The following is an 11,550-nucleotide window of genomic DNA, read 5'->3' as shown; positions in this document are numbered from 1 at the left end:
AGACTGCGTAGTGTACAGGATGGTTGGTAAGTTGCGTGCCTCGACTCTCGTGTTGCGGGGGCGGCTGATTGGCATTCTTGTCAGTTAAGGAAGCTCCCTGACACCTCTTCCTTAGTGATTTATTTTGGATATGAAAGGTAAAGATAGTGACAGATGCCACGAGGTACTTAGGCGCACTGCTCTCTGTAACTTAGACCTTTGAGTCTGTGGCGCTTTTCACCCAATATCCTGGGTTACAAGGCCACTGCATCATCCAGGTTACCACAGTTACCCCCCCTAGGTGTTACCCCAGGTGCTCATTTTACCTGCCAACCCATTAAAGGTGGATGAACACCTGAGTCGAGTGACGCCACCTATGGCTGGTTAATATCCTTTTGTACGTTATGTATGCAGAGTATGGTCATATTGGAAGGATTTATACAACACAGAGGAGGAGGATGAGGTGCAATAAGCAAAATAAATCGCTTAGGGAAATGTGTTAGGGAACTTCTTGAACCAAAAATACAAACAAACCAGTATAATTTTTTACTTCCAATATCCCTTTTAATGTTGGAAAGATTTATATAACACAGAAGAGGGCAGCAATGTGGAATAAACAAAATAAATCGCTTAGGGAAATGTGTTAGGGAACTTCCTGAACCCCCTCCCCCCAAAAAAAAAACGAAAGCTGTATGATTTTGTCCTTATAATAACCCTTTTTAATGTTTTATAGTGTTTATTTGCGTGTTTGTCTGCTGGCTGAGGTTGGTTAAAAATGCCTCCTCCACACACAAAAGCAATCCGAGCCCTCCCAGCAACACACAAACCTGGAGAGTGCAATATACAGACGACCCTGCCTATGAGTGAGTTGGCAGTGGCGGGAGAAAGCAGTAAGAGACCTATACCCTCCTCACCTCAACCTGGCCCAGATCTTCATTCTCTTGTAGCTAATTTTACGTAGCTCAGTGGCAGGAAAACAAATCGATACTGCCCTACCTCCTTTCCACAGCACCTCTTCCTGACTGGCATCATCTTATAGCGTTATTATATTGGTAGAACTCAATTGTCAAGAGAGAGAGAGAGAGAGAGAGAGAGAGAGAGAGAGAGAGATGTCAATTTTAGGCCAAGTTAGTGTGAAAAGGGTATCGTATGCGTGTGTTATCAGCATTATACGTTTATGGTGTAGTGGCTGTTATCTGAAGGTCTTTGCCTCTCGTGCTGCTGCTGCTGCTGTTTCTCCTGCTGGTGTTGGTGCTGCTTCTCCTGCTGATGCTGGTGATGCTTGTCCTCCTCCCGCTGTTGCTGGTGTTCGTAGCGGTGAAGCAGCTCCTCCAACCCGGCCTTGATGCTGTCCTCCACGTCTCTGCTACTCGCGCCAGGCCCTCTCACCCTCCCTCCCTCACCCTTCAGCATCTCACGGTCGCACTCCGCCTCGCTCAGCTCCCTCGAGTCTGAGAACGCCGAGGGAGGGTGCAGGGGTCGAGGAGGAGTGAGGGAGGAACTGTCACTCGAGGACGACTCACTCCTCACCCTGTGGATTGATAAAGACCTGCCTTAACCCTCTCAGTTGGCTGGTTTTCGTCTAACGGAGCCAGACCACTTATCTTTCTAGTATCGACGAATTTTCTTGAGTCACGTACAAGATGACAAAAATATGCATCAGGTAAAATAAATAGCAGAGAAAAAGGTGCTGAGAGCTCTCCGAAGTGACCCTAAACACCGCCCTTCGTCGAAGATCTAATATTCTAGGCAAAACTTCATGTGTTAGGCAAGCAAGAGGCGTGACACACACACACACACACACACACACACACACACACACACACGTCAAGCAAAGCATAACACCCACTCTCACTTCGCTAATGCAGGTGTAAAAAATAATAATAATAAGGACAGTATGAGAAGGGGAGCCAACTGAGGCAAAAATGAAAGAGTGGATGAGTGCGTGGGAAGGGTTGGAAAGAGAAGACCCGCCCACAGGAAAAGCGAGCATTTGTGGTGTTTGGAATATGGAAATATGTATGCATGGAACTGATGGGTAGGCAGGGTGAAGGGAAGCAATATTCGTACTTGTAATATTTATCATTTACAGTGTCTTTTATCATCATGCTTAGACACTGAATGGTACTGTGCCCACTGATGGTGTGGAGGGACCTCAAAAAAGGTTGTGTGTGTGTGTGTGTGTGTGTGTGTGTGTGTGTGTGTGTGTGTGTGTGTGTGTGTGTGTGTGTGTGTGTGTGTGTGTGTGTGTGTGTGTGTGTGTGTGTGTGTGTGTGTGTGTGTGTGTGTGTGTGTGTGTGTGTGTGTGTGTGCGCGTGCGTGCGTGTGTGTGTTGTGTGGAGGGAAGTGGTGGGCTGCAGCAGCCAGGCTCCACCTACATAGCACTGCCTCCACTACCTGAGACTACCTGGCATGGCGAACACGGGGCAGCGGGTGGGGGGTCACGCGCCCTCCTGCTGCTACTGCTGCTGCAGCTGCTGCTGCCTGTTGCTGGTGCTGGGGGTGCTGCTGGTGCTGGTAGTGGCGGGGCTGCTGCACGGGGGAGCTGGCATCGTTACTCTCCGTGCTCGAGTCCTGACCACCAGCAGGAGTGTCCGCTGAAACAATGAAGGAAAACCAATAGCACTGCAGTTCCAGACACTCACGCCCTTTAGTTAGGCCAGACAGGTTAGATCAAGTTAGTTTTTTTTTTTATGCAAGGAAGAAGGAACCAAAGGCCAGGATCCCGCAAACCGTTCCTTCCAAGAAAAAAAACAAAACAAAAGAGAGCCACATTCAAGGTTGGGTTAGATAGGTATGGTTAGGTTAGTCAAGTCAAGCAAAAAAGCATTCGGATAACCTTGACTGTCTGCTAAACTCAAACATACAGAAATCCGACTCAACCTCTGGCTTGGCTCTTCGGGGGGTGGTCGCGGCTCCGGGTGTCCTTCCTGCCATCCTCCTGCCATGCCCCCTGGTGGTCCTGGGGGGCTGGGGCATCGTGGGCACCGCTGGGCATTGATTTCGGTCGACTCCCGTATTCCCCATCTCGCCTGGCACGACTGATGTATGCAGTCTCTGGGGCAGTGGAAGAGAGGGTCGTACAGTAGCTATCCATTTCGGCTCCAGGGCGGATATTTCATTCTTTTTTTTCTAATCTCAGGCAGTTTCATTCAACTTAGGAACGATCCATTGAGTTTAAGGCGCTAGTTACGAATAAATTTAGTCCACTTGGTTTGAAAAATGTCTCCTAAGATAATTATAATCGTCTGAAATAAGCAAAAATTATATAAACACTACACCATCAGTTTGAATGGGTTAAATGTGATTCTGTTCCCTTGTACATCTGTTACTGTGACTCCTATCTAAGCCTGCCTCACCCCTGCCTCACCTGTTTCTGCTTCACCCCTGCCGCACCTGTTTCCTTGTACTGCCTCACCTGTTTCTACCTCACTCCTGCCTCACCTGTTTCCTTGTACTGCCTCACCCCTGCCTCACCTGTTTCTGCCTCACCCCTGCCGCACCTGTTTCCTTGTACTGCCTCACCCCTGCCTCACCTGTTTCTGCCTCACCCCTGCCGCACCTGTTTCCTTGTACTGCCTCACCCCTGCCGCACCTGTTTCCTTGTACTACCTCATCCCTGCCTTACCTGTTTTACCTCACTCCTGCCTCACCTGTTTCCTTGTACTGCCTCACCCCTGCCTCACCTGTTTCCTTGTAGTGCCTGCCTCACCCCTGCCTCACCTGTCAAATTGTAGCGTGACACCTACTTACATCCGCCTTAGCATTCCCTCGCTACTGCCTCACCCTCACCCATTTCCTACCTACCCCTGCCTCACCCCTGCCTCACCTGTCTCTTTGTGGTGTGACTGTGAGCGCTGCCTGGGGACCTGACCGTAGGCTGGTGACCGCTGGGGTGGGTGGCTGTCGCTGGGGTGAGGTAAGGGTGCGTCCATACAGGCACCGGGGGGAAGGGCGTGGAGGGAGAGACCGTACTGTAGTGTGCCATCCGAGCTACCCACGCTAGAGAGAGAGAGAGAGAGAGAGAGAGAGAGAGAGAGAGAGAGAGAGAGAGAGAGAGACGGACCGACAGACAGGCAGACAGAGAGAGAGAGAGATGGACACATATATGGGTAAGAGAGAGAGAGAGAGAGAGAGAGAGAGAGAGAGAGAGAGACGGACCGACAGACAGGCAGACAGAGAGAGAGAGAGATGGACACATATATGGGTAAGAGAGAGAGAGAGAGAGAGAGAGAGAGAGAGAGAGAGAGAGAGAGAGAGAGAGAGAGAGAGAGAAGGCGAAAATCTAAATAAAACCTACCTATCAGACGACATTCAAATTTTGCGCCGAATTTAAATTGATCATGCAATAAACCAAACCAGAGTAAAGGAAAGAAAGACGAAACATTAAAGAAAATATAAGACACAAAAATGTTCATGTATGACAGAATTTACTATATACAGAGGGAAGGTGTTCAGTGTAAACTGAATTGAACAAGGAGGTTAGTTCGTCTGGGTGCAAGCATTTTTGAATTTTGCGGTTGTGATTCAAATGTGCGGCGGTTATGGTTCAAATGTGTAGCCGTGTGAGGGTGAATATTAACTGCTTTTTTTTTTTTTTTATGCTAGGAAGAAGGAACCAAAGGCCATGAGCCCGTAAACTGTTCCTTCCAAGAGAAAAATAAGATACAAGAGAGAGCCAAATTCAAGATCCGATCATTTCGAGATGCCTGGACACACTGCGTTTGAAAGACTGGAGATCATAGCTAGCAGGAAATACAGACAGAGGGAGACAGTTCCAGAGTTACCTGAGTGTTGCATAGGTGCATATCTTATAAGAATTTGAGGTATTATACATATATTTATAAACAGTTACGAATATTTTGTGTATGCTATGGTGTCAACAAGTGGGTTGGCGGAGGGTTAGTGCCCCTCCTCGTAAAACAAAGACAAACGGCCACCCCTTACAGAATTATGGCGTCTGGCTATGGGTAGAGAGAAATGTACTTCCTAATACATATAATCATGAAATAAACTTGATTTTTTTATGATGAGCAGAGGGATAAACCAAATTAAATCAAGAAGGCATTCCATTCAGCGGACTACACGCGTCCTCCCTTCATGAAAAAATCTGTAACAGTTGGACTCGCCTGCCCCTTACCTGAACGTGGCATAGGGGCATATCTCATAGGGGTCCGTGGCATCCTCCTGCGTCTTAAGGGAGGCCAAGGAACCACGAGGCTTCTTGGCAGGAGATGGAGAGTGAAGATGTGCGCTGCGGGTTAATTCACAGTTTCTTGCATTGTCCTCCTCACCACTCCCTCCTTTCTGCTCCGCCTTCTCACCTTCCCTGTTGGTTGCGGATGTGGTTGTGATAGAGATGGATACACATAATGGGTAAATAGATAATATGGTGCTGGGGGGAGCGCCTTCACGTGGTGGCACTGATATAACTGGGTGGTGGTGCTGCCCTGGTGTACAAACTTCCTTATTCCCCCAAAAGTGGATGGTGGGCTGCAGGAGAGGGGGAACTTCAGCCTGCAGTCCACTGGGTTCACGTCTCAGATGAACCTGGGGCTGCAACAACGACTACTACTACTACCACTGCTACTACTACTACTACTACTGCTACTATTATTGGTACTACTACTCCCCTTATCATCATCATCATCATCATCATCATCATCATCATCTAGCCTCTTTTTTTCTACTGTTATTTCACTAGTACAAGACATTCCTATGCACACACACACACACACACACACACAACAGTGTTAAAATAAGCGACTCACCTATAACCTCCATATTTTCTCCTCCTGACGGCCACGCAGACGCAGATAATGGAGGCCGTAGTCAGGAGGAAAGCGCTGACCACCCCTGCGATGGTGTGGGGGTCCAGCCACACCCCCACACCCCCTCTCACCCCCTGGGGCACCTCCTGCACCGACTCCGCCGTGATGAAGCCTGGGTGATGGGTGTGTACGTGAGAGAGAGAGAGAGAGAGAGACAGAAACAGACAGACAGACAGACAGAGAGGCATATGCAGTCACGCAGAGAAAAAGCAAAACATCACTGTCTCCATAGCCACTCAAAACGCAACCCTTTTCCGAGACTGCATACCTCCATCGTTGTCATTGGTGGTCACTCTGTAAACTACCGTGGTCGCTCCTGCCGTGGACGACGCAGTGGCCCGTAGGAGGTGCCAAGGAGCCGGGGTCAGGTCACACAAAGCCAGGTCACTCGTCTCCCGGGTCAGGTGAGGGTAAACAGGTGTCCAGCCGCCCTTCGAGATGCTCTTACTCCGCTCCACCTGAAGTATTATTATTATTACTATTATTATTATTATTATTAATCATCACCACCCTCATTATCGTCATCATCATCATCATCATCATCACCACCACCACTACCAATACCACCGCCACTATCATCATTATCATCATCATCATTATCATCATCATCATTACCACCAGTCATCATCATCATCATCATCATTATCACCCGTCATCGTCATCATCATCATCATCACCTTCATTAACATCATCATCATCACCACTACCAATACCACCATCATCATCATCATCATCATCATCATCATCATCATTACCACCATTATCATCATCATCATCATCATCATATTAGGAAGAGGTGTTAGGAGGAGGTGTTAGGAAGGGGTGTTAAGGAAAGGTGTTAGGACGAGGTTAGGAAGAGGTGTTAGAAAGAGGTGTTAGGAAGAGGTGTTAGGATGAGGTGTCAGGAAGAGGTGTTAGGGAGAGGTGTTAGGAAGAGGTGTTAGGAAGAGGTGTTAGGAAGAGGTGTTAGGAAGAGGTGTTAGGAAGAGGTGTTAGGAAGAGGTGTTAGGACGAGGTGTTAGGAAGAGGTGTTAGGGAAAGGTGTTAGGACGAGGTTAGGAAGAGGTGTCAGGAAGAGGTGTTAGGAAGAGGTGTCAGGAAGAGGTGTTAGGAAGGGGTGTTAGGACAGGTGGTACAGGTGGCCTTACCTGCCAGTGCGTGATGGGGCAGCTGGTGTCAGGCCAGGTGTACTGACGTAAGGTGATGCAGGTGGTATTGACCTCCACCAGCTGGGTAGGGTCGGGCCGGGAGGGGGCTAAAAGATGGATATTAATTTTTATTTTGGAGATTTAAAGAAAAGATAGATAGATAGATAGATAGATGGATAGATAGATAGATAGCAATGGGAGAGAGAGCCAGGTTTTAAAAACAATATGGCATTAATTCAAAGCAAAGAAGAAAGAAAATAATAATAATAATAATAATAATAATAATAATAGCAGTAGTAGTAATAGTAGTAGTAGCAGTAGCAGTAGTAGTAGTAGCAGTAGTAGTAGTAGCAGTAGCAGTTGTAGTAGTAGTAGTAGTAGTAGTAGTGTAATAATAATAATAATAATAATAATAATAATAATAATAATAATAATAATGTTACGATAATATCTGAAACACATCCTAGTCTGTACAATAATTTCTAAAAACATAGAAAACGTTTGGCCTAAATATCAAAAGAGAATGTGCTAAGGTATGGGAAGGAAAACATGCCAAGTTTCTCTCATCCTATGTGTACTACTACTACTACTACTACTACTACCACACAACTACTTACGGCCTCCCAGTGTGGTAGCAACGAGGACTGGACTGGGTGGACTGGAGCCCTGGGAGTTCCACGCGGTGAGGTAGAGGTGGTGGGGGGTTCCACACGGCAGGTCACGCACCACCACACCACCACCACCCCCTCCACCCACACCCACCTCCACCCACTCGCCCGCCCTTACCCGGTGGTGCACGGTGTAGCCTGTGGAGGGGTGGAATGACTTTCTCTCTCTCTCTCTCTCTCACACACACACACACACACACACACACACACACACACACACTCTCTCTCTCTCTCTCTCTCTCACACACACACACACACACACTCTCTCTCTCTCTCTCTCTCTCTCTCGCTCTCTCTCTCTCTCTCTCTCTCTCACACACACACACACACACACACACACACACACACACACACACTCTCTTTCTCTCTCTCTCTCTCACACACACACACACACACACACACACACTCTCTCTCTCTCTTTCTGTCTTCGTCATTCTCTCTCTCTCTCTCTCTCTCTCTCTCTCTCTCTCTCTCTCTCTCTCTCTCTCTCACACACACACACACACACACACCTCACCTAGGATGGGGGCCCCTCCATCGCCAGTGGGTGTGATGGTGAGGCTGAGGGTGTGGTGGGTGGCGTGTGCTAGGGCCAGGCTGGGTGGGGGTGGGGGGGTCAGGCCCACAACCCGGTGCGTCAGGGTGTCCTCGCCCTCAGTGTTCCGTACCCAGCAGGTGTAGTTCCAGGTCCCCTTCACAGCTGCGGTATATTCATTTCTCTCACTGATATTGCTAGAATTAATTTGTCTTCATCTAACAGAACTGGGCAAGAGCTAATAATAAATCCTGGTGAATGAACCTGGATGAATCTTTAGTAATGAGGTATATATGATTCATCTGTTAATCTGTCTATCTATGTACCTAGGCTGCTTCCCCCAAGGAAAGGGAGGTAGCCGAGACAGGACGACACACTCCCCATTTACTCATCCATTCAAACACATTCATTCGCATCTTAGCCCCAAATGGGAGAACGGACAAATCCTCACCGCACCACACCGCACGAGGGTCAACTGCGCAGTGCAGTCAGTGACATCTGCAGCAGGGCCCGACAGCAGAGCTAGTTTACCCCTGCCACATCATAATAGACCCATCCCCTTACCCGCACCTGACCTGATCAGCTGATCAGACCATATGCGGGAGAATATCCCCTCAGGCCTGCGACATCATTTATTCATTCACAATTTCCATTAATTTCTATCACGCACAGCCACTTTTCCTTGCTCAGCAGACATCCCCCTCGCATCCAACGCGCTCTTAAATAGATAAATCGATAAAATAACAAGAACAATCAATTTCACTATACTGTACTGCCAAAATTGGGCTGCTATGTTAAAAGTAAAACGTTATCTATCTATGTATCTGTGTGTGTGTGTGTGTGTGTGTGTGTGTGTGTGTGTGTGTGTGTGTGTGTGTGTGTGTGTGTGTGTGTGTGTGTGTGTTGCACTACCTTTACTTCACACTCAGGTACTTGCATCACTTTCCTCACTGACGTATCCTGTTAAAAAGAATCATCTATTGGCCAAGAAACATACGAAGCCTGTCTCATTTTAGGAATATCAGCCAGCAGAGGAAAGTGAGAAGTGCTGGTTGGTGCTGATGGGGTTAGAGACAGCCAGGTGGGTGAGAAAGTACGTGCCAGGTGAGAGAGGAGAGACACATATAGATATTTCATGTAATTCTTTCCATCATCGGAGCCAGCTGGGAAATATCGATGAATGTTTGGTTGTGATGGTGCTGTTCTGACCCGGATGGTAACTACCTGCCATGTCGATCCATCTTCCTGCCACCGACAACTTTTGAATGCGTTAAGGCTTCCGGGTGTACAGAGTCAAAAATTGGCATACTCCTTCGCTGCATCTGCCTCACACTTAGGGCACATCCATTGCTTTTTCCCCATCATACATCCTGTGACAGAGAATTATCTAGTGGAAGAGAAGCATACCAAGCCTCTCCCAGCTCAGAATATTAGCTAGCAGAGGGAAGTGATAAGAAGTCAAATATTAGATGAGCTGATGTGAACTTCTGTCGGCCTCTTTACCAACCGCAAGCTCTCTAAGTCCATATAATATACTGAAGGCTCCGAATAGAATAGAGCTTAGAGAAGGGTATGTATAGACACCCACTCGAGAGCTGGAGCTTCCCCCATGGCTGTGACTGGCTCCTCCTCACTCATTCTGGCTCTCGTTGAAGTGATGATGAGTAGCAGGGATCCTCAGATAAACTATAGTCGCAGCTCATGACTCTGAGGTTGTCATTATCGTACCCTGGCAATCTACCATTCAAAAGTGCGTCCGATTTCGTATCATATTATACACGAATCATATTATTACGCACGAATATATTATATACGAATATTATTATACACGAACATACTATACACGAATCACTTGCGGTTCGTGTTATACACGAAATGGAACGCACTTTTGAATGGTTGGTTGTCAGGGCACGATAATGACAACCTCAGAGTCGTGCGCCGCGAGTATAGACCACGGGAGCCTAGACTGGGGCTCCTACGCTTCGAAAGGGGCAAATTAGGGGTGGATATTGTTGTACCCACCTGTGATATGAAGGTCCCCCCCAGGGAGTGGTTGGGTCAGGTGGCTGTTCTTCACTGTCACTCCACCTCGCGTCCATGTGATAGTGGGGGGCGGCGACCCCAGCCCCCGACACCCCAGGGTCACTCCGGATCCCACGCCAACCCTCCATGTCCTTCCCCCGCCCACAGCCACGGGGGCGTACCTCGACTTGGGGGAGGGCAGGGCTGTCAGCTTGGGAGAGGAGCTGCCTTCACCCGCTGCTGTCGTGGCTGTCACCCACACCTGTAATGACAACACCTCTAGCTAGCTTACCTGTGGACTGAATCAACTACTTTTCTGTTTTCGGTTCCTAGGAAGACGATATATTGATAGTTTTCGTAGTATCATCATAACTCGTGTATAAAATTAAAAGATATCTTGCAAAAAAAGGATACCAGGTACTTTCTGAATAACATTATAATCGATTTTGTAGCAGTTAGAGAAAATGATAAGCAATTTCTCAAACCCTGTGAAGAAATGGAAGGTTTTTGATATTATACTTCCCTTCTTTACGCCAAAATGGAAGTATAACAGTTTAGCAAGGACTTGATATAAATTCTAAGGTATTTTCACGCCACATTTCCCTGTTTTAAACGCAATTTCCGCTAGTACCGCGAAATTAATGAATTTCGCTATTTTTAACTTCCCTGCAGCCTAAAACTTGCTACTGCTACTGCTACTACTACTGCTGCTACTATATACTACTATTACTATTCCATGTCGTGACTCTCCTTTCCACCATCGTCCTTTCAGGGGATAGGGAGGGAGTTGAGGGACGTTTGTGTAACCAGGCAATGGAGGTGCCTGGTTATATCAGTGCCACCACGTGAAGGCCTCCCTATCTAGCATCTTTTTTTTTTCTCCTAAAAGAATTATATAATCCTACGACAAAGCACAATGGAACAAATTTGCTTTATTATTATTATTATTATTATTATTATTATTATTATTATTATTATTATTATCATTGCCCAGTTGACCCTTGTGCGGTGTGGTGCGGTGAGGTACTGTCCGTTCTCCCCTTTGGGGCTAAGATGCGAATGAATGTGTTTGAATGGATGAGTAAATGGAGAGTGAGTCGTCCTGTCTCGGCTACCTCCCTTTCCTTGGGGGAAGCAGCCTAGGTATATAGATAGATAGATAGATTATTATTATTATCATTATCATCATCATTATCACCATCAGCATCACCTTCATTAGTATTATCATAATCATCACCACCATCATCATCATCATTAAAATTATTATTATTGTTATTATTATTATTATTATTATTATTATTATTACTGTACAAGGGACAACAGACATGGAAGAACGCTGCTCTCTCTCTCTCTCTCTAAATTCGTCT

The 11,550-nt window shown here is 47.0% G+C and overlaps 1 protein-coding gene across 1 annotated transcript in view; it reads right to left on the bottom strand.

The window, feature by feature from the left end:
* Nucleotides 1–1,146: 1,146 nt before the first annotated feature.
* LOC145404263 (cell adhesion molecule Dscam2-like) overlaps nucleotides 1,147–11,550 on the bottom strand; it is a 77,836-nt gene continuing 67,432 nt past the window's right edge. Inside the window, exons 24-34 of the mRNA XM_080275785.1 lie at nucleotides 10,184–10,445; nucleotides 8,144–8,326; nucleotides 7,576–7,764; nucleotides 6,959–7,065; nucleotides 6,079–6,268; nucleotides 5,751–5,922; nucleotides 5,120–5,308; nucleotides 3,809–3,981; nucleotides 2,863–3,036; nucleotides 2,387–2,576; nucleotides 1,147–1,510 (exon numbers count right to left, since the gene is read on the bottom strand). Of these exons, the coding sequence (XP_080131911.1) occupies nucleotides 1,147–1,510; nucleotides 2,387–2,576; nucleotides 2,863–3,036; nucleotides 3,809–3,981; nucleotides 5,120–5,308; nucleotides 5,751–5,922; nucleotides 6,079–6,268; nucleotides 6,959–7,065; nucleotides 7,576–7,764; nucleotides 8,144–8,326; nucleotides 10,184–10,445 (2,193 nt within the window). The remainder of the gene's footprint in view (nucleotides 1,511–2,386; nucleotides 2,577–2,862; nucleotides 3,037–3,808; nucleotides 3,982–5,119; nucleotides 5,309–5,750; nucleotides 5,923–6,078; nucleotides 6,269–6,958; nucleotides 7,066–7,575; nucleotides 7,765–8,143; nucleotides 8,327–10,183; nucleotides 10,446–11,550) is intronic.

The sequence above is a fragment of the Coenobita brevimanus genome, chromosome 63 (assembly GCF_032717465.1).
Source record: "Coenobita brevimanus isolate Jiangsu-jjx chromosome 63, ASM3271746v2, whole genome shotgun sequence".
Classification (NCBI taxonomy): Eukaryota; Metazoa; Arthropoda; class Malacostraca; order Decapoda; family Coenobitidae; genus Coenobita; species Coenobita brevimanus.
The sequence above is the reverse complement of the archived record's forward strand: the minus strand, read 5'-3'. Positions and strand labels throughout refer to the sequence as shown.